This window comes from Cyanistes caeruleus, chromosome 7 (genome assembly GCF_971803275.1).
Source record: "Cyanistes caeruleus chromosome 7, bCyaCae1.hap1.1, whole genome shotgun sequence".
In the NCBI taxonomy this organism is placed as follows: Eukaryota; Metazoa; Chordata; class Aves; order Passeriformes; family Paridae; genus Cyanistes; species Cyanistes caeruleus.
The window spans coordinates 19743416-19766696 of record NC_141707.1 but is presented as its reverse complement, the minus strand read 5'-3'; the positions used below and the strand labels follow the sequence as shown (position 1 = coordinate 19766696).

Below are 23281 nucleotides of genomic sequence, written 5' to 3'. Positions count from 1 at the left end.
AATCTTCCATACGTTCAGCCTCTGTGCTGGGAGTTGACGCATTGCGGACAATGAGGGTCTCTTCATCCAGTGGCATTTCCTAATTAAAAAAACTAGGAGCAACCCCAATGATGCAAGCCAGGAGAAAAGCAAAAACCAGATAAAGCCCCTTTTCTTACTCTCTCCTGGAATACTACTCAGACGGCTACAGTCCATGAGAAATTGACCCTTTACGCTGTTCTTCCCTATCCTAGTCCTCCCCAGTACAACCCGTCCCTTTATTACATGTGTGATGTGAAACTCGAAGAGGAACCTCTGGTGAAAATATGTGAAAGGCAATATATTGTTTATTAAACGCATCTGATCCGCGATGATGGCTTATTGTGAAGCTCCTAGCTTAAATCGCCTACGGAAAGAGGGAAGACAGAGGAGGTAGGATCTAAATTGCGATTTGTTGAGAAAGTCTGTGTGTTATGTATCTCTGTATGTGGCTGTGTATCTACAGATGCAGTCGCTTCAGCAGTGCCCGCTGTGTGTAACCGTGTGTGCACACCCAGACGTGTTTGTGGGCTCATCCTGTGCACAGACACACGGGCGGCACAAAATGGTGCACGGTTTCACGCGTGGCCACGCTCCGGGTGTCATCCCTCGCTCTGGAGGGATCCGTGCCAGCAGAGGACGGCTGGCCGGCCGTGGGGAGGCACACACGCGTGGCAGGGCTGCAGGAGCGGGGCGCGCCCTGCCTGTGCGGCTCTGCCTGCGCACACCCACCCGAGCTGTCCCCTGGGCACACGTGTGCACAAGCGTGTGCCACACGCCGCCTGGCTGCGCAGGAGATGCGCCCAGTGAGGTGGATGCACTCCACGCCCTTCGAGTGGATTATTTCGGGTGTCTGACCAGGTGCCCCCTGTACCGGCTTTGCGGGTGTATGCGGGGTGGGATGGAGCAGCGGGCACCCGCTTGCTGCGCCCACGCCCGCGTCCCTCCGCAGCATGCAGGCGACGGCTCATCCCTTTATTTATTCAAACATAAACATCTTTGCATTTCCACCGCAGCCTAAACGCGATAAAGCCCTTCGAGGAGGCTCTCCGTTCCTCCTCTTTTGATAAGGCTGCAAACGCAACTTGGTTTGTTGGGAATGGCTCTGGATGCCTTTGTGCTTCCTAAAAGAGCATAAATAATTAAAGTTTGGCAGAGAGGAAAAGCTTTCTTGCAGAACTGTAGTGGCAATAAATGAAATGACTCAGAATCTCTTCTCCAGTCGGTTTTTACGAGAGCTGCCAGACAGTGTCTGTTCACGTTCTCCAGATACTAGGGGCGCCATAACAAAGTTAAGGTCAAGTTAGTGTCTTATCTTGGGTGGCACAAAAATACCGCATCTTCTCCAGCCGGACCGGGTATATTTTTAAGCCCAAACGTTACGCAAGTCGCTTTAATTTCCACGGAGAGCATTTGGAAATGTCTCTTGGACCTGAATACTTGGTGATTCCAGGCAACGATTGCAGATGTTTCAAGACGCCTAACGGTAAAGTATTCGCCTGACTGTGTACTTGATGTGCATTTATGTTTGGGTGCTATTTAATCTTTGTAAGGGAAAAGGGAAAAATGGGGGGGGAGTGTGTGTGGGGCTGTTATTTTATCGTTCAGGGCTGGGCTGGGACCGACCCAGGGTGAAAACGCTCTGGCAGGCGGAGACCCCCAGCTCTGCCTTATTCCAACGGGGTCTCTGCTGTGATATTGGTCTCACATTTCCCAAATTAGATCGTTTCTTAAAGGACTGCTTTCTAAAAGGGCTTTCGTACTAACAAATCGTCGCCATGTCTTTGAACTTGAATTAGTTGAAACCGGTTGGCTCCTGCGCCAAAATTCAATTGATGCTAGGCTTGTTGCATCGAAAAGATGGTGAAAGATTCCGGCTAAAGCGCAAATAGTTGTTTGAACGGTAAAGAAAATGAAGCTCCATAGGTTTCCAGAACCATCTCTCTTGACGAGATAGGCGATCAGAAACCTAGGTGGGGGGGCACAGTCCAAACGGAGCCCTGCCCTGCTTTGCTGCAAGGTCCAGGGTAATTAGTGACACAGGAGCCATTTTAACTGCGCAGACATCATTTTTGGGAGGTTGTTTTTTCGGTTGCAGCAGAACCTAGAGGGCTCGAAAGCCGATTAAGGGAGGGAATTGTGGTTCTGTGCTTTGATTTCTAGCGAGAACTTGCAGCTTGCAAGAGTCTATCTGCTGGGAGCGGTGTGTGGCATTTGAGGTGTTTTGCGAGTGAGGCATCAAAGCAAAAAAAAAAAAAAAAAAAAAAAAAAGGAAAATAAAAGAAAGAACAAAAAACAACCCCAACTGTACAAAAAACAAGAGAAAAGGAAAGAAAGAGGAGGCGGTGGGGCGATGTTAAGAGTGAGCTCCATAATATCTGCCTGGCTTTGGTCTTTTTATTTTTAGAAAGGGCTAGCTGTGCTGCGGCTTGGAAGCTCCTTGGGTAGCCCTCGGCTGCTCTGGGGAGCCAGGGGGTGCGGGAGGGGCCGTGGCGGTGCCGGTGGAGGCTGCGGGGCGGGGGGCAGGCTGTGGGGCTCCCGCCCCCGGAGCCTCTCCGCATCGCCTAGCCCGGGGGAGCGAGAGGCTCCTGTAGCAGCAGAGCCGAGTCCTCGGCGGGCACGGCCGCCTCGAGGAGCCGGGGAGCCCAGGGGCCTTGTCCCCGCTCGGCCGGAGCGCGGTGGGGCCGGCTCCCCACCTGCCGGGCTCTGCGCTTGCTGCGGGAGCTGCAGGCTGCCTGTGCCGGCTGGTGCGGGGCTGAGCACTGCCGGAGCCTCCGGCCGGGCATCGCTGCCGTGTCCGGGGGCGGCCGAGCTCGGCCTGGGGAGCTCGCCCAGATATCGGCTTGGTTTGGAGAGAGACATGTGGTGGAGCTAACCTGGCTGTGCTGTACAGTGGCGGAAAAAGACCCATTCCCATAGAGAGCTGGCAAATGTTTCTGGGATGAGGAACTGGTCGAGTAAAAGGCTATTGCTGGCGTGTATTCTTTATTCTCCTCTTTTCAGCCTTTGCGGGCCTGTTTGTGCTTGTCTGTATAAAATCATATTTCAAGGAAAAAGGGGAAATTGGCAAAAATGAGCCCTCGAAGGCAGGGCGGGAGCGGGGCTGGCGGCTGCTGTGCGTGTCGCCCGCTCCCAAGTCTTGCTTTTCCCTTCCAATGAAAATGAACATTTTGGTGGGAGTTGGAGGCAGGGGAACAGAGGTCACTTTGTCTGCTGCTCTGCTTCCCAAGGAAACCGTGCTTGGTGGACTTCTTTTCCTGCCATAGCCCTCTGCCTTAGAGAGAGCCCCAAAGTGTCTCCCTTTCGTAAATCCGGCCGCTGAGAGATGTTCTGTTTGCGTGTTTCTCATTTCACTTTGGCGCCCTGACACAAGTGCGCAGTGTTCGGGCTCATAAGCGAGGGAAAACGAGGTGATCGAAACTCGGGCTTTGAATTTCGTGACCGGTTTTGATGCCAACTGTGGGTTGCGGGAGCCGGGCGGGCAGATCCGGTCGTGCGCTCGAACGTGTGAATGGGACTCGCCTTTCCTGAGTGAGCCGTCACCCACCCGCTCATCATCTGCTTGAGCGGCGGCCGGAGAGTACCGCTCCCTCTAAGGAGGAAGCGATCACGTTTCCGAGCCGGGGGTGCCCGACCGTGAGCCCCCGACCCTCGCTCCGGGGGCTGCGTTCCCCGGCGGTGGCAGCGCTCCCCCCTCGCTGCCCGGGGAGGCCGGGCGGAGATGCGGGCGGGGGGCTGCGCTCCGCGGGGCTCCGCGCCGGGCTCCGCCGGTGGGCCCCAGGTGATCCGCACCACCTACGCGTGCCTCGCATCGCCCGCTGAAAGGATGAGACTTAACACCGGCTGCATCTGTACAAACGTCGCGCTCGCCTCCCCGTGCTGGGAGGGCTCTTTGGAGAGATCTTAGGAGCCTTTCCGAGGGGCTGATATAGATATAAGGACATTTCTACATCGCGTCACGTGACATAATTACCACTAGAATCAATCAAGATGAATTGCACGTCAGCACACGGTGGGGATTTTTTCTTAGTTGATCCTGTCCAAACCCTCTTGTGCAATAGATGGATCTTGTTCAATGCATTGAAGCCTCCTGGTTGCTTGCAATCGCAAAAAGGAAGACATGACTGAGTTTGACGATTGCAGTCACGGCACATCCAATATGTATCTGCCAGGGTGCGCCTATTACGTCTCACCCTCAGATTTCTCGACGAAGCCCTCTTTTTTGTCTCAATCGTCGTCCTGTCAAATGACTTTTCCTTATTCTTCTAATTTACCTCATGTTCAACCTGTGCGCGAAGTAGCATTCAGGGAATACGGATTAGAGCGCAGCAAATGGCAGTATAGGGGCAGTTATGCTCCTTATTACTCAGCTGAAGAGGTGATGCACAGAGACTTTCTGCAGCCTGCGAACAGGAGGACGGAAATGTTGTTCAAAACGGACCCTGTCTGCGGCCACCACGGACCGTCTCCCGCCGCCTCCAACTTCTACAGCTCGGTGGGGAGGAACGGCATCCTGCCGCAAGGCTTCGACCAGTTTTACGAGACAGCCCCCGGACCCCCGTACCAGCAGCACTCCGAGAGCGAGGGGGACGCGGAGAAGGGCGACTTGAAAGCCCAGAACAGCACTTGCAGTAAAACACCTTCCAGCCAGGAGAAGAAAGTGACACCAGCAAACAGCGCCGATTCCCCTTCTGGTGAGGCTGTTGCAGAGAAGAGCAACAGTTCAGGTAGGTATCAGTAGTAAATTGGGGGCAAGAGTACAAGGCCAACACTTTGTCAAGCCGCATTTTATGTGCAATTTTATAAGCATCCAAAGGATTTTATATATCCTATAAGATTTCCTTTACCGTTGTAAAGCGTGTTTACGATAGGAAACCAATTTAGGTGGGCTTAAGGTATTCTTGGAAGAGGATATTAATTGTTATTAAATTGTTGATTCGTCGTGGGGAGACGGAGAGATTTCACAGGTAGTGCTCAGAGCTGCCTTCGGTTTAGAGCTTAAGATCTCCGTTTGTTTGGGGCGGGGGGTGTGTGTGAGAGGAGTTTGAGAAACTTGGAATTTTTCCAGCCCATTTAAATATCTCTGTATTGCTCGAAGAGCTCTCTTTTAAGGAGAAGTTGGGAAATATTAGCTTTTTTTGCTAAGCCACCCGGAGATTATGAGCGTCGGGAATATTTTTTGAAGTGCTAGAGGGCGGCTTTCCAGGCAATGGTGTATTATCAAAGTCCCTGATCAAATCCTAGCTGAGCATGTTCATAGCAACAGCGTAAATCAGTTTCTTCTCTCTTGAATTTCAGCAATTCCCCAGCGATCAAGGAAAAAGAGGTGCCCCTATACCAAATATCAGATAAGAGAACTGGAACGGGAATTTTTCTTCAATGTGTACATAAACAAAGAGAAGAGACTGCAGCTGTCCAGAATGCTCAACCTCACTGACCGGCAAGTTAAAATCTGGTTCCAGAATCGAAGGATGAAAGAAAAGAAACTGAACAGAGATCGACTCCAATATTTCACAGGGAATCCCTTGTTTTAAAAAAAAAAAAAAGAAAAAGAAAAAAAAAAAAAAAAAAAAGAAAGAAAAAAAGAAAAAGGAAAGAGAAAGAAAAAAAATTAAAAATAAGGAGAAAGGAAGAGAACAGGAAGAAAGAAGAAAAACAAAGAATATATCGGTCTCTGTGACCTACCATCTGAATGCAAAAGTTAATTTGTTTACTTGACACATCCACCCTGCGGAACTCAAAGTTTCATTTTCATGTGCAACTCCCCACACTGAATGGCCACTGGAGATTTCGGGGCTTGGAGAAGCAGATTCCTGATAAGGGGAAACTAGGATAAATCCAACTGTCCACTCTCGAGGGTTTTTCGCCAAAGGTGCTTTTTTTTCCTCTCCCACAGTACCAGCAATGGACCTGCAGTGTGTCTGGTAGTTGTTGCTTACAATTCATTGAGTTCGGGGGGGGCTCTGTTGTTGCTTTTGAGCTAGGATAACACTTTCCTCCCTTTAAGTGAATGCGGTTTATTTAAGAGATGGTAAATGTACGCTCGCTATATATAAAATATATATATATATGTTTCTATTGTCATCCAAAAGCATGGGCCACTGTCTTTTTCATGTGAATAAATGGTTTCTAGTAAAGTTAAGGTTATAACTTCCGTGCACTGTATGGATTTCCATCTCCGAAGGATCCTAGCGTTTTCCGGGCTAGAGCCAAGTTCAGTTAAATAATAACGTGAGGAAGCCTAGTCGGGTTATTTAAAAAGCATTTAAATTAAGCGATAGTTTAGATGCCTGACTCTCCCTTTGTAGGTATGCGTACCTTCCCCGTTCGCTGTGAGACGGAGCCAACATGGCTGTCTGCACACCATCACTTCTGATGGTGCTACCATTACTATAAACAACGAAAAACGCTTTTCGTTTAACTGCTCAGCCTCCAAAAAAGCCCACAATCCCCAATGTCAATGACTGTTTACTTGTTAGTGAAGAGCAAGGCAGAAAGACCGAGGACTCCGAGCGACTCAGGCAAGAGGGAGCAATAAACAATTGGCAGTAATTGGGGGAAAAAAAAAAAAAAAAAAAAAGATAAGGAAAAAAAGAAAATGAAAAAAGATGAAAAAAAAAAAAAAAAAAAAGGAAAAAAGCCTACTCCAAGGCAGAACCACCCCCAGCACTGCTGGGAGCAGAGGGGTGGCTCTGTTAGAGCTGGCGGGAGCTGAGCGGAGCGCGCTGCGGGCCCCGCCGGGGGCCGGCACCCGGAGCAGATCCGCTCCGCTCCTCGCCGCTTTATCTTGCGTGACCTGGCTGGGCTGTTTACAAAACCTTGAACTGTCTAGACAACACCATAAAACCCGAGGTTCTAAACAGCTTAATTGGGTTATATTATACACCTTCTGGTGGGCGAAAAAGAGATTTCCGCAATGTGCAATAAAGGCGACGAGTGAGAAAAGAATTTGCCTTTTTTGAATAGGACGAGGTGGCTCTCGCTAAGCTCGCAGGCAGGGAAGGCAAAGGTGCCAACTAAGTAAGGAAAAGACGGAGAATTCAAAAAATAGAGAAATAGAAGAAGAGGGAGGAATGACTAAAAAAAATTTTTTTAAACACTTCAGCAAGAAAAACATAAGTGTATGCCTTTGAACTTCCAAAATGTCAAGGTCATCACCTTTAACCTTTCTGAATAATTAGGCGCCTTAAGGTTCCTCTGTTATTTTCAACCACCACCCACTCTCTCTCTGTCTCGCTCTCTCCCTCCCTCCCTCGCTCTCTCTCACACGCACGCACAGCCACACACACACTTTTTACCGCAGAGCTGGCCATATTAGCAAATGCATCATAACGCAAAGAAAATCCCGGCTGGGTCGAGGTGAGCTCTCGGCGTCGTGCAGTGAGCGTGCCCTGCTCCAGTCCCTGCCAGCTGGAGCACAGGGGGCTCCTCACTTCCCTCTCTTTCTCTTCTGTGCCCTGGGAATTCGACCCAAAAAGATTTTTTCTTTTTTTTTTCTTTTTTTTTTCTTTTTTAAAATTTTTCTTTTTTTCTTTTTAGCTCATAAGAAAAAGAGGGGTATGCCTAGAAAAAAAAATCTTAAAAATGTAGGAAATGTCTCGTAATTTAGGGAGAAAGACAGTATTTCTATGTAGTTTCCCCACAAAGCCCATTAATTAGAGATGCGTGAAGCCACGGGGAATTCCTCACGGCATTTTGCCTGACCTTATAGCAAAATTCTCGCGTGTCTCTCGATCCTTAATCCACAGGGCGAGAGCGAGGCGCTTGTTTTCTGTTCCCTGCAGTGCTTTAACATTCAGGCTATCTCAGCCTATTAATGCTGAATTAATCCCGAATGCCGAGGCACCGCAAAAGGGCTGCGGAAACCGAAACGCCGCAGCACTAATCCCGCATAAACGCTCAATGATAGCGGTGTTAAGTTTCTATTTAAAAAGAAAGGAAGAAAAGGCATGAGCGAGCAAATTGAGCTGAGGAGAAAGGGCTGGAGAGGAGAAGATTGCCGGTGTGAGGCGGGCAGCGGCCACAGGAGGGCGCGCCCAGGCGCTGCAATGCCGCAGCCTCTGGTGCTCCAGCCTCTTCTCCCCCTAATAATAATTCCACTGCTAATAAAATATCTAATATATAAGTAACGATAAGATTTCAGGGCCTTCCAAATGAGAAAATAAAGCATCAAAAAGATTTATTAAACAAATAACCCATAACCGTGACGTGCTGGAGAAATATGCCACTTTAAAAGAATTTTTTTTTTTTTGGTCGTAATCTTTTATAATGCATCCGAGCTTTAAAAAAATCCCATAATTTTAAGAAAGAAAAAAAAAAATCGAACCCCAAAGATATTCAGAATTCGTTCCCTAGAACGAAAATCTGACTACTCTTTTAAGGACAGCCTTAACGCGGGTGGAACAAAAGTAATATAAAAACATGCATTTCCACGATTTATCTTCGATTCTTACTTGAAGATTTTCTTAAATAAACCTCTAGGTACAGAAAACATAATGTTAAAAACGTCATTTATAGAAAAGCGAGATTAACATTAGCTCCCGAGAGTGCTTGTTTTTTAAAAGAAAGACAGAGAGACGAAAGAGAAAAGAAGATATTTTTAATATCCTAACATCACCTTGCCAAGGCATTGCTGAATGAAGTCCCTCTCTTTAAAAATGCTGTGGAGATCTATTAAAATGAAAGGAGAGCTTACAGATTTAAAGTGGATCTTATGAATTTCTTGGACGTTCTCCAGAAACCGAGCATGTTCTGTCTTTCTGGGATTTTTTGTTTTGTTTTATCCTTTTTTCCTTCCAGTGTGCACTTCTGGTCAGAACCTGAGGAAAGTAAGGGTTTCGCTGCTTTCTGTTTATTTGTAGAATTCACCGAAATCTATTTCATGTTGGCTTAGTCATATTCCGCATTTTTTAAAGCCCAGTCTCTCGTGAACGCATTTGTTTTGGATTGTTGGTGTGTGGTTTATTTTTTTCTTTTTCTTTGGGTTTTTTTTTTTTTTAGAAGTTCATTGTTAACACTTTCCTAGAAATAGCCTTTCCGTCGGTAATAAAACGGCATTGTACAATCCAAAATCCTTGGGATCCCTGACGCCAGAGGTATCCCTTGCAGGCAGAGCCGTATCCCGGAGGAAAACACCCTGGTCTCTCGGTGGACATACACTTTCCTAGGGGGAAATGTTTAGCGAAGTTTTGCTGTTTGTTTTTCTTGGCATGAGAGGGCTCCTTGCGAGAGCCCACCCGGAGCCCGAGCCCACCAGCCTCCACACGAGGTGCTTGAAGCCCTCGCAATTGCAGTGAGGCCGAACTCAGGGAACGCGAACGGGTGATGGAAACCAAGGTGCTCTGGGCGCTTTGGAAAATTCTATCTATACCCCAGAACTTGGAAATGCCGCTTTCTTCTTTTTTGGAACCATTGTGTAAATGTGATGATTCTGTGCGAGTTTGTAACCTCTTCTATTTTTCCTTTTTACCCCTTTCTCAGTTCAATTCCTCTAGATAGAAAAGATTGTGAGCTATTACCAAATGTCTTTGCGTTTGTCCTTTACGCAGAACGAAAAGGGCATTTGCTTATTTTCTGATTAAAACATAAAAGCGGCAGGAATCTGCCGAAAGATAAATGTGCAGCACAAATAGCGAGGCTGAAGGCTGCACCGGCCACCAATATACACGCTAAAATCTCATCACACTCAGGCACTTTTGTGTCCACAAAAATATGGAAATACTATAAGAGAAGGGCTGGGGCTTAGGGCGAAGCTGAGCATACTATGGTCAGTGCTACTGTGCGATCCTTACGCTCAGAAATAGCACCTTTGAAGGAAAGACCAGCCTGCTATTTTGTTTATTTTATAAGCTCTCATATTTAGGAAAAAGCATAATGTCATCGGTATGTCTGTCCCCTAACCTCGGACAAAAAAAATCTAGAGAATCTGAGCCCTCAGCCCAGACGCCGACTCTTTCTATGAAAATACGGCACATAGAAATCTGGGCAACGTGACAATTGCTTTATTAAAAGAAGAAAAGACACAATATCGTAGCCAATTTTTTTTTTTTTCTTAAATAAAACTATTCTTCAATGTCCCTGCAATATAACAGCGTGGCATAAAATATACAGTCCGCGCGTTTAAAGGCACCCTAAATAAAATGGTGAAATCAAGTAAATCAAAGGAAATTTGCTAAAAGCTTCCCGGGTTCCAGCCTATTTTAAAAACGAGGCATTTCTCGCAAATACCTTTGTTACTGAAGGCATCTGCAAAATATCTAGCTTCTTTCGTACCCCTCTCCCATCCCCCTCACATAATGAGACACAAACACAGCAAATTGCAACTATGAGAATGCTCGGCACAGCCGAGACAAAAACATAATCATATCACCAGTAATAAGGTTCAGGGAGATAAGGCAGTGAAAATTAAGCCCTGCTGCCACGTCTGGTAACCTCCAGTTTTTAGCCCTGACATTTGCTAGAGGAGAAAACTGTAATGTCCACCTATGCTTTATTACAAACAGTAATTTACATCTGCATGGACCCATTGGTTGGGGCATTTTTTCACCCTCGTTCCGAAAAATATGGGGCTCTGAGAGCAAAACCTTTATATTAATGTAGATTGTATATCTCATTTATTGCACAATATTGATTTATTTATTAATGTTAATTACTTTATTCCATTTTAATATGATTTAAAACAATAGTGACATTAAATGCCCAGAGCCTAAGTCCCCAGTTCCCCAATGGCTCTAGCATGTTTATTCAACTTCTATTTACATCAAACTTAAACTTTCTACTGTTCATTTTCAATAAAAAATTGCTGCCCGTTTTTAAACCCCTCATGATTTACCGTGAGCGAAGGGTCTTATGGAGCCGTTTGCCAGTCCTGAACGTAATATTTAAATTATTATAATCACAACAGTCATCTGAGTTTCCGTGTAGTGACATGCATGAAATTAATATTTTCAATTACAAAAAATCAAAGAGCCCTCATGTCTAATCAGGAGCCCAGAATTCAGCTCCTCCAGCAGCAGCAGCAGCAGCAGCAGCAGCAGCAGCAGCAGCAGCAGCAGCAGCAGCAGCAGCAGCAGCAGCAGCAGCAGCAGCAGCAGCAGCAGCAGCAGCAGCAGCGAGGCCGGCGTGGAAAGCAGCTCAGCATTTGCTTATTGTTTTAACTTTACTGTTGGGCGAAAGCCGCCGCAAAGCTCTGCGCTGATACTTTCAGCTGGGATATTTCTGGGACCCCTTTTCTTACAGTGTAAATAAAGATTATGAAAGAACCATTTGATGGGCATAAAATTCCTGATTAGATTTAATAGTCAAGCCTTAAACCGCGTCAAGAAAAATAGTATTTTGTTTCTTTAAACTCTGTGGGTTGTCCAGGCTGTTGTTGAAGAGGAGGAAATTGCTAGAAGGCGAGGAGGGGGGGGACACGGCGCTCGGAGGGAGCGTCGTGGGCTCCTCCGCGGCTTCTTCCCCGGCTCAGGCGAGTGTTAGCCATGGCTCTGATCATGATCTTACACGGCCAGCAGCGCCCGGCGCTCGGCTCGGCTCAGCCCGCCCGGCCAAGCGTGCCCGGGCCGGGCAGGGGCTGCGCCAGGCGCTGGGGATGTGCCGAAACAGCCTGCGAGCAGCGAATATTACGAAGGTAATATTTAAACTCTCCGGCAACCCCGGAGCTGGAGACTGCGGCTATAAAAGACGCTGGCTCTTAACCTGACAATGATGTTGTATTTGAACAGCTGCGATAAGGTTTTAAAAGGTCTGTCTCATTGCCACCGCGAAATTTTAAATAGGGTTATTGTTTCCAGCAGTCTAAAGTGTACGGTAAAGTACAAAACCGTCCAAATGCCAGGAAACGGAGGAAAATCCAAATCCCCGCTGGTGGAAAACGCATGTTTGTAAGCGTGCGAAAGACGCATTTAAATTTTTTTAAAATCCTTTCACGTGCTGCCTGCTCTTGGGGATCTGAAAGGGTGTTTTGATAGTAGAAAGGCCCAAAATAAACAGGCGAATGAGTCCCAAACAAAAATTATCAACAAGTTCACTTTATGTGCATGAGGGTCCTTGACAACATTAGTCCCAGATAAGAAATATTCTAGTTTGGAAAAAAAAAAAAAAAAAAAAAAAAAAAAAGGAAAGAGAGAGAGAGAGACAGACAGAAAGGAAAGTAAAACGATAAAGAGTAATAAACAGTTTCTACCGCCACTATTTAAAATGTAGTAGCTGCGGGTGCAAATACGGGTAAGGAGTGGGAGGAAAAACAATAAAACACGTTTAAAATGTTGGGACAGAAAACTCTAATCTGCCATGTAGACAGTTACTGTTGCCTTCTGTTGGTTGCTTTCTTTGCTGTTTGTTTGCTTTATAATACAGATACATTTATCATTCTTATAAAAAAAAAAGACAGAAAAAGTTGCTTAAAGGAGTTAAAGGAGTTGCAGTAAGGATATGAGTTTCTGTATGTTTTTTGATGAGCAGTACCACAGAAGGAGAAATTACCTTTTTGATGCTTTCGGTTTGCAGGACAAGTGAAAAAACCACTTTTTTTTTTCCCCTCTCTCTTTTTTTTTTTTTTTTCCTTTTTTTTTTTTTTTTTTTTTTTTTTTTCCCAGGCGGTCGGGAGAGAGCATTGTAAAATAATTTTAGGAATGTAGCTTCCCTATAAAATTCGAGTTATGACAAAAGTCCACCTTTTAATATTTGACGATTTGTGTTAAAACAAAAATTGACCTTCTCGGTTAGCAGCTAGGAAAAAAATCAATAGTATAATTTTCAATAATTCATAACGCGAACGCCATTATGCTAAATCTTAACTATTAATCTTATCCTTTACAAAGTCTCGATTGATTTGTTAATAAAATATCTTCCCGTGCGCGGCAACAGAGGGTATAACTCTTGAAAAAGCTTCAGAAGCAAGAAAATTACCGAGTAGCCCGAGAATGCAGATGAGGCTTTTATTGATCGCCCCTGATTCTCCTTAATACGCATTAATAAATCCCGCAACCTTTTGTCCCCGCGCTTGTCAGCGGCGGGGCTTTCGGGGGAGCGGCGGCGGGCGGGCGCGGGCGTTCTGCGGGCGCGGTTCCCGCCGGGGGGCGGCTCGGCGCGCGGTGCCGCAGCGCGGGCGCGGGCCGGTGCGGTGCCCGCGCGGCGGCGCAGGGGGCGCTGTTGACCGCGGCGGGGCGCGGCGGGGCGGCGCGGCGGGGCGCGTCAGCGGCGGGGCGGCGGCGCGCGGGGCGGCGGGCGCTGCCATTGGCCCGCCTGTCATGTGGTCGCGCGGAGGCATCCGCAATTACACGGGAATGTTTTCCTAGAGATGTCAGCCTACAAAGGACACAATCTCTCTTCCTCAAATTCCGCCCCAAAATGTCCTTTCCCAACAGCTCTCCTGCCGCTAATACTTTTTTAGTAGATTCTCTCATCAGTGCGTGCAGGAGTGACAGTTTCTACTCCAACAGCGCCAGCATGTATATGCCACCTAGCACAGACATTGGGACGTATGGGATGCAAACCTGTGGACTCCTTCCGTCTCTGGCTAAGAGAGAAGTTAATCACCAAAATATGGGTATGAATGTACATCCTTATATACCTCAAGTAGACACTTGGACAGACCCGAACAGATCTTGTCGAATAGAGCAACCTGTTACACAGCAGGTCCCCACTTGTTCCTTCACTACAAATATTAAAGAAGAAAGCAATTGCTGCATGTATTCCGATAAGAGATCCAAACTCATTTCTGCAGACGTCCCTTCCTACCAGAGGCTGGTGTCTGAATCATGCCCCATTGAGAACCCCGAGGTTCCCGTCCCAGGATATTTTAGACTGAGCCAGACCTACGCCACTGGGAAAACCCAAGAGTACAATAATAGCCCTGAAACGAGTTCAACTGTAATGTTACAGTTAAACCCTCGCGGCAGCTCCAAACCGCAGATATCTGCTCAACTTCAGCTGGAAAAGAAAATGAATGAAAGCCCGAACAACCAAGACAGCACCGCTAAAGTCTCTCAAGTGGAAAGTCCCGAGCCCAAGTCCACGTTGCAAGAGGAGCGGAGCTGTCTGCCCGAAGGCTCCGTGTCCAGCCCAGAAGTCCAGGAGAAGGAGAGTAAAGGTCTGTATTACCGAGTTTAAGCCGTGCCGTGGTGTAACTCCAACACGCCAGCACCATAAAGCACGCTCGAATATACTAACGAGCATCACAGCCATCACATTTAATGCTAAGGAGTATCGGGCTGCAGGTGCTGTTTCTCTGAAGATTTTGGCAGGCAAAAATGCGACACAAAACGGTCCAAAGATTTTCCGTAGAGATCTGCCTCTCCCGTGCACGCAGACAGCCTCTGTGATGCGGGGAATATAGCCGTGTGCTCCGTAATGCACTGCAGCAGCCAAAAGCAGCCCCATACCTCTAAAAAAAAAGCAGGTCTGGAGGTTGTAAAATACGAGCAGCTCAACTTTTCTCTCGAAAGTATTTCGCTTTTTTTTTATTTTTTTTTTTTTTTTTCCACCGAGCCTTACTGCGGTTTGATTGCATTTAAAGTTAATTACGATCCTCTTAAAATAGGTGAGGAATAGGTGCTACCAGGCTGGGTAAAGTTGGAAAGAAATGCACAATGAAAGCAGCAGCCCGCTATCTGCCTGGTCCAAGGGTGGAATATTTCAAAGTGGTGCTTTAGATAACCTTGGGTTGGTCTCCAAAAGTGCACCAGTATTTTGAAATGCTTTTGAAAACTGAAAATGGTGGCACTCTGATTTTATTTTCCTTTTTAGAGCGCACTAACGCCTTTCTTTTGAACGGCGTGTATCGAAGAATCCCAAAATGAGAATTTTTCTGCTATCAAAATGTACTTTGCAACCTCCAGGTCGATTTTTACCTTGTGTGTGCTTTGAAAATTTCTTTATCTGAATTTTGTTTAGTAGCCCAGGTCTAGCTCCATGTGGGGTAGATTTATTTCTGGTGGGGAAAAGAAAACCTAAAAGGAAAATGGAAAAAAAAAAAAAATCCAAGACAGGGGGTCGTAATTTCTTGTATATCATTTTGTCTGGGAAATGTCTGTATCTGTTTATAGGTGTGCTTGCGTGATTCAGCTGATGTGTGTGGGGATGCTGCTTCAAATTACAGTGCGAGACTATTTTGTAATTGGAATATTTTCGTGGCAATTGTCGTGGGAGCCCGAGTCGGCCATGGCGAGGCTAGACCCGCTAAGATGTGTCCGTGGGGCGGATGGCAGGTTAAATATTGTTGAAATGTTAAACGCCGGCCGAAAACTTGAGAGAGCCTTACTGGCAGGAGCAGGAGAGCGGGGTGGCCGCAGGGCAGGGTGCCGTGCTGGGGACAGGTCCCCTCACCGAGCCCACACCTCAGCCGAGCGGTGTTTAATGCCCACATCCACCATATCTGCCAGACACTGCAGAGGAGGGGTCATGGCCAAGGGTACACGCTAACAGTCTGAGGTATTTTTGATTTTTTTTTTCTTCTTCTTTGATTTTGATAGAGGAAATCAAGTCTGATACTCCAACAAGCAATTGGCTAACTGCAAAGAGTGGCAGAAAGAAGAGGTGTCCTTATACTAAACACCAAACACTGGAATTAGAGAAAGAGTTCTTATTCAATATGTATCTCACTCGAGAGCGCCGTCTAGAGATCAGTAAGAGCGTAAACCTCACTGACAGGCAGGTCAAGATTTGGTTTCAAAACCGCAGAATGAAGCTCAAGAAGATGAGCAGGGAGAACCGAATCCGGGAACTGACCGCTAATCTGACCTTCTCTTAAACCCTAACCCCGGGGGGGGCACCAGTGAGGAATGGGCACAGCACCACCACTTGATAAAGGCAGGAGAGACTCTGGCAAAACCCGGCATTTTCCAGTTTTGTTTTGTTTTGTTTTGTTTTCTGATAGAATGTGACTCTTCGTCCTTCTTTTAGCGCTGCAAGTGAATATGTATTACTATGATGAGTATATATAAAACCTAGCACGTGTAATTTATTTTTGTTCTCATCGTAATGCAGGGTAACTATTATTGAATATTATCATTTGGTCTTAACTTATTGGAACTGTCGAACATCCAAGCAATGTGACTTTTTCATGTTTTTACTAACAAAATGGTATTTATGTGGGGCTGTTACACGGGCCATAACATTTTGAGTACATTCAATACTTTCAGAAAAAGAGCGGGGGGAAACTGTGGGGGCGGGGGGAAAGAGAAGCACATTATAATGTAACTATCCTCTCAAATGAACTTAGAGATTGTCCTTCGTAAAATGGAATATCTCCTTCTTCTCCATTGTAGACATTTCCTTGTGGTGCATATGTGGAATAGTAGTCGTTCAGCAGCAAATTGTCCTTCTTGTGCATGTTCTGTTTGCATGTATAATGCAATAAACTCTGTAAACTACTGCGGTTCCTTTGGTTTTCTACAAATGTTTGAAGCACAGATGCAGGTTGGTCTCCTGGTCTTTCTCTATCAGCAACTTTTTGGACTGGTGTACCTCTTTTACCATATTCTGGTCTTTGTGTGTGTCCTCCTGGCACTCTTTCTTTCTTTTCCTCCATTTTTTTCCCCCTTCCTCATTTTTTTTTTTTTTTTTTTTTTTTCCGAGGGTGTGGGGTGGAGACTGGGCCGGGAAATGATGTAAACCTAATTAATTTATAAATGTGTCTGTAAACAACTGATTAATTGATAAAATGTTGTGTGATATTCGCAGTCTGACAAACTGAATGCAAAAAAAACCCCACAAAAAACAAAAAACCAAACCAAAACAACAACAAAAAAACCCCAAAAAACAAAACAAAACAAAAAAAAAAGAGAATGGATAAAAAAAGTTGTAAAATATTATGACTTAAACTGGACATCCTCATCCAATCAACTTGTACAACTCGTAAATGGTAAGTGATAAAAATATCTTTCTACTACAAGCTGTCAGGAATATGTGTGTCATTTTATTTGACGTTCGTACATTGATTTAAAAAATACCACTCACTGCTTGCTTACAATGTGCAGACTTTGCTTTCGTGTCTTTGCTCGCTAAAATAAAGAAGGAAAAACCAATAAAAACCCTCCATAATAAACGCAAAGCTGGGCATAAGTAAATGTTAAGGAGCTCCATTTTCGGTCGGCTCAACAGCTTTCAGAAGACCGTGGATGGAAAAAATATTCCCTCAAAATATTCCCAGCATCTGGCGAGGTTGGCTTTTTTTTGAGCAAAAAACCCTCCCAGTCGTGCTTACAAAAGTACACCAGTCTCTTCAGACCTACTGTTGTCACCCTGCACCGTTTCTGTTTGCTCAGAGATCGTTTTATTTCTCGCAATTCCATTTTAGTAGCACACATCCAGCTAATGACGTTCACGACTCTTAACCCTTTCTGTACATAGCTGAAAAATGGTATTAGCAGGGCTCTGTGCTGGAAGCTGAGGCAGGGCATATGTGCTGAGAGCGGGGCAATGCCCGTGTGAGCAGATATACTAAGCAGAACTGCAAATAGCTTGCAAATGAACATGACTTCAAATTGAAGTGCAAATACTTGGGCATACTTTCACCTTCAAACGGGTGCTGGAGACGTAGCGTGGCTACTGTTCGCGCTGGGAAACCAGCTTCACAATCAACGCCCATTTCTCCCCTAAGCTGTTTCTAAATCAAGAAATTAAACTCAAGATAGTGCCAATATTGTGCGACTTGGTGACAGATACTGCTCACAATGCTGTTGGTGCCATTCTGTTTGCTCTTTCGTGGCTGATATTTAATTTAAGCCAGTCCTTCCTCATGTGCACATTTACTCATAGGGAAGAGGCTGTATATTCCTCAAACCGAGGCATCATCATTTTGGAGCTGGGAGAGCCACAAGCACCTAGGTATTTTGTGCTTGTTCCAGTTTCGAAAACAAATAGCAAAACAATGTTCAGAAAAAAAACAAAAAACAAACAAAAAAACCCAACCCCAGAACCCCCAAAACAACAAAACAACCCCAACTCCTTCAATATTTCATACATTCGCACGGCCTTTTCTTTTCTTTCAGCCATACTCGCTACACCACCAGAGAAGTTTCGGCAGTGGGAAGTAAATAGCTGGCTCCATACCAAGAGTTTAACGTATGTAAAAAGGAGGCTCACTCTAATCTGCCTGCTTTAGCAATTTATATCTGTTTGAAGCGAGGGGCAATTCTCCTCCATACCACAAACCCTGCTTCTAGAGAACAATGTAACAAAAATTATGAAATCGCAGAAGAAAATGCTTGAGTCAAATGACCAAAAAAAAAAAAAAAAAAGGGAAAAAAATGTTAAGGAAAAGGAAAAAAAAAAAAAAAAAGCAAAAAAAGGAAGAAAACAACCTAGGAGAGCAATAAATCATGAAATAAACAGGAATTTCAGTCCCTTCCTCATAACGGCCCGCGAGTAGGAAGTGTTTTCCCAGCGCTGCTGTCCGTGCCCGGCGGGCTGTGCTGCGGGCTGTGCTGCGGGCTGTGCTGCGGGCTGTGCTGCGGGCTCGACACTAACTCTCTGCGTTTCCTCCAGATCCCGGCACGGCCGCGGGCCCTCGCCCGGGGAAGCAGGCGTGGGCAGAAGACCATGGGTAATCCACTTTTCAATCCTAACGGGGCATCGCTTCGCTCGGGCGACAAAACCAGGCCGGGAGGGAAGGCTGGGGAGGGAAGGCACGGAAAAGAAAGCAAAGCGGGCGAAGGAAAATCTCCCGTAGGCATTGAACGTGGCTCCCCCTGAACTAGGGGCGGAGGGGACGGCCCTGCCTGCGAGCTGGGCTCAGCGGCAGCCCCTTGCCCTCGGCGGGCCGGAGCCTGCCCGCCTGCGCTGGCAGCTGCGGGGCCAGGCCGCCTCCTCCGCGCTGCCTGCGCCCTCCCGGGCAGCGCCGCACACCTTCACCGGGGCCGGGTTAGGGCTGTGCAGCCCCAAAATCCCGCACAGAGAGAGAGACGGGAGCGTGTGCTCAGCCGCACGTCAGTTGTGCTCGGAGACACGGGCTTTGCTGTTTCCATCCGTCCGTTTTATTAGGGACACATTAATCTATAATCAAATACACCTCATAAAATTTTTATTGAAAGGCATAAAATCATTACAGAGGTCTTCCACCTGTTTTAAAACAACACAATGGGCATCTCTTTTTAAAAGTATATCCTTTCCGTGGAAACTTTCTGTCCCGGGGTGGGGGGAGAGATAATAATACCCGCACACCCTCTGAAATATGGAAGTACCGCAATGTGCTTTTACTGTAACATTTTCCTGTTTTATGAGAAGTCGTTACAGTCCCAGCTTGCGATGGTTTGTTTTTACAGGCAAGAATCCCCCTTTCCCAGCGGGTTCCCTCAGCAGCTTGGAGTGTGATTAGCAAGCCAAGGCTGTTGGATTTATTTAAACACCCTGCCACTCATTGATTAAGAAATGAATGGCAGAAATCGCTCAAAGAAGGTGAAGAAATAGTCCGCAGCCGCCTCGGCCGTGGGCTGCCAGCGCGGCCACGCCCGCCGCGCCCCGGGCAAGCAGGGCAGGCAGGCGGGCAAGTAGGGCAGGCAGGCGGGCAGGACAGCACGGGAGGACAGCACGGGAGGACAGCACGGGAGAACAGGGCGGGCAGGACAGCACGGGCAGGACAGCACGGCAGGACAGCACGGGAGGACAGCACGGGAGGACAGGGCAGGGCAGGGCCCCGGCGCGGTGCGGGGGCGCAGGCGGTGCGGAGCGCCGTGCGGGGCCGTTGTTGATGATGATTTTTTTTTTAATCACAGCAGCCCCAGTTTAGCGGATTGATTTACTCGCAGTATTGGTAAATATGATCACGTGGGCTCCGCAACCAATGGTTGAGGGTTGCAGTCTGCAAAATACTACGATTGTTCTCCGGGAGGGTATCATATACAGTTAACAGTGTAACCTTTTATATGACTAAGAGGGGAGCCTAAAATGTCGTCTAGTGGCACCATAAGTAACTATTATGTCGATTCTCTCATAGGCCATGAAAGCGAAGAAGTTTATGGGAGTAGATTCGTCCAGGGAGGTCACAGTGCGACCTCCAGGCCATCAGGTGTTGCAGAGAGTTCAGATTTTTCCTCTTGTAGCTTTGCACCAAAATCCACCGTGTTTTCCACCTCCTGGTCCACTGTTCACCATCAGCCGTCTGCGGCAATGACCGGGATCTACCACCCCTACATGCACCAGCCCCACTTAGGGGCAGCCGACGCTGGCCGCTACGTGCGCTCCTGGATCGAGCCCTTCCCGGGCTTCCCGGGCGGCGGCGGAGGCGGCGGAGGCGGCGGAGGCGGCGGAGGCGGCGGAGGCGGCGGAGGCAGCGGAGGCAGCGGAGGCAGCGGAGGCAGCAGCAGCGGCGGCTCCGCGTCCAGCTCCGGCTCCTCCAACGGGCGCCACTACGGGATAAAGCCGGAGACGGGAGCAGCCGCCTCCTCGTCTTCCTCCTCCTCTTCCTCCTCCTCCAAAAGGACTGAGTGCTCCTCGTCTCGGGAGTCCCAGGGGATCGGTGTGCCCGAGTACACGTGCAGCTCCTTCCTCCAGGAGTCCCGGGAGAAAGCGCCTGCCGGCAGCTCCAAGGACCCCGCCGCCTGCAGCCACAACCCCAGCCCGAGCAGCGAGCTGAAAGAGGAGAAGCAGCAGCAACTTGACCCAAGTAAGTAAAAAAAACCCAAAACAAAACAAAAAAAAACACCCAAAAAACACCAAAGAAAGAAAGACAAGAAAAAGAAAAGAAAAGAAAAAGACGATCAAAACAAAATGGGGAGTGGGGGAGACAGAGAGGAATAGACGCAGGAATAGGGGCAGAGAGAGAAGGGGAGAAAAAGAAAGAAAGAGAGAAGGAGAGAAGGAAGGAAGGAAGGAAAGTATGAAAGGAAGCAAGCAAGGAAGGAAGGAAGGAAGAAAGCGAGAGAGAAAGAAAGAAAGAAATAGCCCCTTTGATTTATTGCCGAAACCTGTAAGGCTCGAATGTGCAAAACTGATAGTTTTACTAACCTATAAAAACGTCTAGACGCCTACCCCAGCGCAAGCAGCAACAAGCACCCATAAAAGACTCCACATAACCACCTACCATCAAGACATCATTTGTACAGTAAACAGACTGGGGCATTAAGGCTTTTATGATAATTCCTCCAAAGTTGTGAAAACAGTCCATCCTTCGTTAAATTAATTTAACGACCTTTCTCTCCCCCCCCCCCCCCTCCCCGTTCCCTATATACCTCCCTTCTTCCAGATAACCCTGCAGCAAACTGGATCCACGCTCGTTCAACGAGGAAAAAGCGTTGTCCCTACACAAAGTATCAAACTCTGGAACTGGAAAAGGAATTTCTGTTTAACATGTACCTCACCCGAGACCGCCGTTACGAAGTAGCTAGGATTTTAAACCTCACAGAGAGACAGGTCAAAATCTGGTTTCAGAACAGAAGAATGAAAATGAAAAAGATGAACAAGGAGAAAGGCAATAAAGGAGACTAACGCTGGGGTGGAAACGTAGCTGGGGACTATTGATTTAGTTTTGAGTTTGGATTTTTATAGGGGGAGTGTGGGTTTTTGGTTGTTGGGGGTCCTTTTGGTTTTGGGTTGTGGCTGCTTGTTTTTGTTTGGTTGTGTGGGGTTTCTTTGGGTTCGGTTTGTCTTTTTTTTTTTTTTTTTTCCCCTTTTCTTAGTTTGGTTTTATTCCTCCTCTGCACCCCTTAGTTCCACATACGTTCCTCCTGCGCCACTCCACCCCAGGGACTTTAAATCAATCTTTTTTTTTTTTTTTTTTTTTTTTTTTTTTTTGTAGAAGTGAAACGTGGTCTGTGTCAGGTATTTCGGGAAATTTTGTCTTGCTCCACAACGTGTTTTTCAGAGTCTCTTGATACTCCCCTTCTCCTTCCCAGACCATTTAGCTGACAATATTGTGAGTGCACGTTAGCTTTGGGAACTCTATCTGATGTTAAATGTCCGACATGTTTCTTAAAAGTGATGTAGACTAGATAGTTATTTTGCCAAAATGAAGGTAAGGAAATTAATTATAATTACGGTAATAAAATATATATTAAATTGCAGTCGCTTAAATCAATGGGGGTTGCTGTGCTGTCCACGACCTACTAAGAGGAAATCTTTCCCCAAACTTCTGCTTTCTAGGTCTGAATCCTTCGCGATAGATGCCACAGAAAGGCCACGAGCTGCTTCCCCCCCCTTTAGTGCACTGTTAGGAGGTTGTCTCATCCTTGGAGCCGCTCGCCATAGGCCTCACGCCTGCCGGTGCCCGGCTCGCTGCCGTCCCTGCCCCCGGTGACTGTTGTATTAATGAAGCGCTCCGTGTCTCGCACTACGGACCTGTTGTAATTGTTGTCAGTTATTACACAATAAAGTCTGCCGTGACCGAACGACAGCGCTGCGGTGAGAGGAGAAATCTGTGCGTCCCTCGCGGTGTCCCCTGCGCCGCCGGCCCTTCCGCGCAGTCCCCGCGCAGCCCCCGCGCAGCCCCCGCGCAGCCCCCGCGCAGCCCCGCGGGCCCAGCGCATCCCCCGCGCAGCCCCCGCGCATCCCCCGCGGGCCCAGCGCAGCCCCGCGCAGCCCCCGCGCAGCCCCCGCGGGCCCAGCGCGTCCGGGCCGGGGGGACGGGAGCACCTCTGGCACCTTCCCCCGCCTCCCCGAGCCGCAGCTGCTGCCAGAGGTCGGTGCGGAGAGGCCGGGTAGGTGCGCCCGCCGCCGTGCCCGGGCCTCAGGTAGCAGCGCTCCCTCAAACATCAGCGATCCCTTGGGATCGCTTAGGAAACACTTCCACACCAGTCCTCGGGAGCCAAGGAAACACAATGACGCCCATTCGGTTAAACGTGGTTCTTATTCCCAGTTCTTTTTCCCCCTGGTGGGTCGCTTCTAACCTCTGCTTTCTGTAACTGCGAGGCTGGAAGCTCTGGAGGGGACACGGCTGCTGCCAAACCTTCGCTCGGCTTTGTTGGCGAGAGCTCATTTAGCAACGCGCCTCATGCCTTCTGCATTTATAAACACACATGACTTTATCAAGATAATTGAGATGAAGTTCATTGTAAAAAATGCTTTGTTTAAAGAGCAACCATTAAAATGAAGGACCCGTAAATATTTACGAGCCAGTTCGGTTAATTCAGGATTAAGGGGAGAGCTGTGAGACCTGGTGTTGAATGTTTTTTACCTCTGGAAAAAAAAAAAAAAAAAGAAAAAAAAAAGAAGAAAAAGAAAAAGAAAGCAAAAGCATGCACCGCCAGGAAAAGGTGTTGCATTGCTTCCCATCCATTGTCGAGAAGATACCTATAATTCTTTTAAAACAGGAAGAACCATGGTATAA

At 47.3% G+C, this 23281-nt stretch overlaps 3 protein-coding genes across 7 annotated transcripts; all 3 read left to right on the top strand.

Moving 5' to 3' along the window:
* The first annotated feature begins 4138 nt into the window (after window positions 1-4138).
* HOXD11 (homeobox D11) lies at window positions 4139-5553 on the top strand. The gene is made up of 2 exons (XM_023930494.2): window positions 4139-4745; window positions 5317-5553. Exons 1-2 carry the CDS (start codon window positions 4139-4141, stop codon window positions 5550-5552), a joined length of 843 nt encoding a protein of 280 aa, XP_023786262.1. The 3' UTR covers window position 5553.
* A 7704-nt stretch (window positions 5554-13257) lies between these two features.
* On the top strand, window positions 13258-16392 carry HOXD10 (homeobox D10). The gene is made up of 2 exons (XM_023930952.1): window positions 13258-14110; window positions 15492-16392. The coding sequence occupies exons 1-2, from the start codon at window positions 13369-13371 to the stop codon at window positions 15767-15769; spliced, it is 1020 nt and encodes a 339-aa protein (XP_023786720.1). The 5' UTR covers window positions 13258-13368; the 3' UTR covers window positions 15770-16392.
* Window positions 16393-18532: 2140 nt separating this feature from the next.
* On the top strand, window positions 18533-22348 carry HOXD9 (homeobox D9). Of its 5 annotated transcripts, none has more exons than XM_023930950.2 (3): window positions 18533-18565; window positions 19955-20623; window positions 21203-22348. In XM_023930950.2, exons 1-3 carry the CDS (start codon window positions 18562-18564, stop codon window positions 21442-21444), a joined length of 915 nt encoding a protein of 304 aa, XP_023786718.2. In that variant the 5' UTR covers window positions 18533-18561; the 3' UTR covers window positions 21445-22348. The 5 variants fall into 5 exon arrangements, 4 of the variants coding, with proteins under 4 accessions (XP_023786718.2, XP_086754206.1, XP_023786719.2 ...); XM_086898080.1 differs by lacking the exon at window positions 18533-18565 and having other exon boundaries at window positions 19536-20623; window positions 21203-21369; window positions 22099-22348; XM_023930951.2 differs by lacking the exon at window positions 18533-18565 and having other exon boundaries at window positions 19536-20623; window positions 21203-21369; window positions 21755-22348.
* Window positions 22349-23281: the final 933 nt, after the last annotated feature.

Coding starts and splice junctions, on each gene's coding strand:
- HOXD11 (XM_023930494.2), top strand. CDS start 4,139: ATGACTGAGTTTGACGATTGCAGTCACGGCACATCCAATATGTATCTG. Junction 4,746..5,316: donor AGAGAAGAGCAACAGTTCAG/GTAGGTATCAGT, acceptor CTTGAATTTCAG/CAATTCCCCAGCGATCAAGG.
- HOXD10 (XM_023930952.1), top strand. CDS start 13,369: ATGTCCTTTCCCAACAGCTCTCCTGCCGCTAATACTTTTTTAGTAGAT. Junction 14,111..15,491: donor CCAGGAGAAGGAGAGTAAAG/GTCTGTATTACC, acceptor TGATTTTGATAG/AGGAAATCAAGTCTGATACT.
- HOXD9 (XM_023930949.2), top strand. CDS start 19,906: ATGTCGTCTAGTGGCACCATAAGTAACTATTATGTCGATTCTCTCATA. Junction 20,624..21,202: donor GCAGCAGCAACTTGACCCAA/GTAAGTAAAAAA, acceptor CCCTTCTTCCAG/ATAACCCTGCAGCAAACTGG.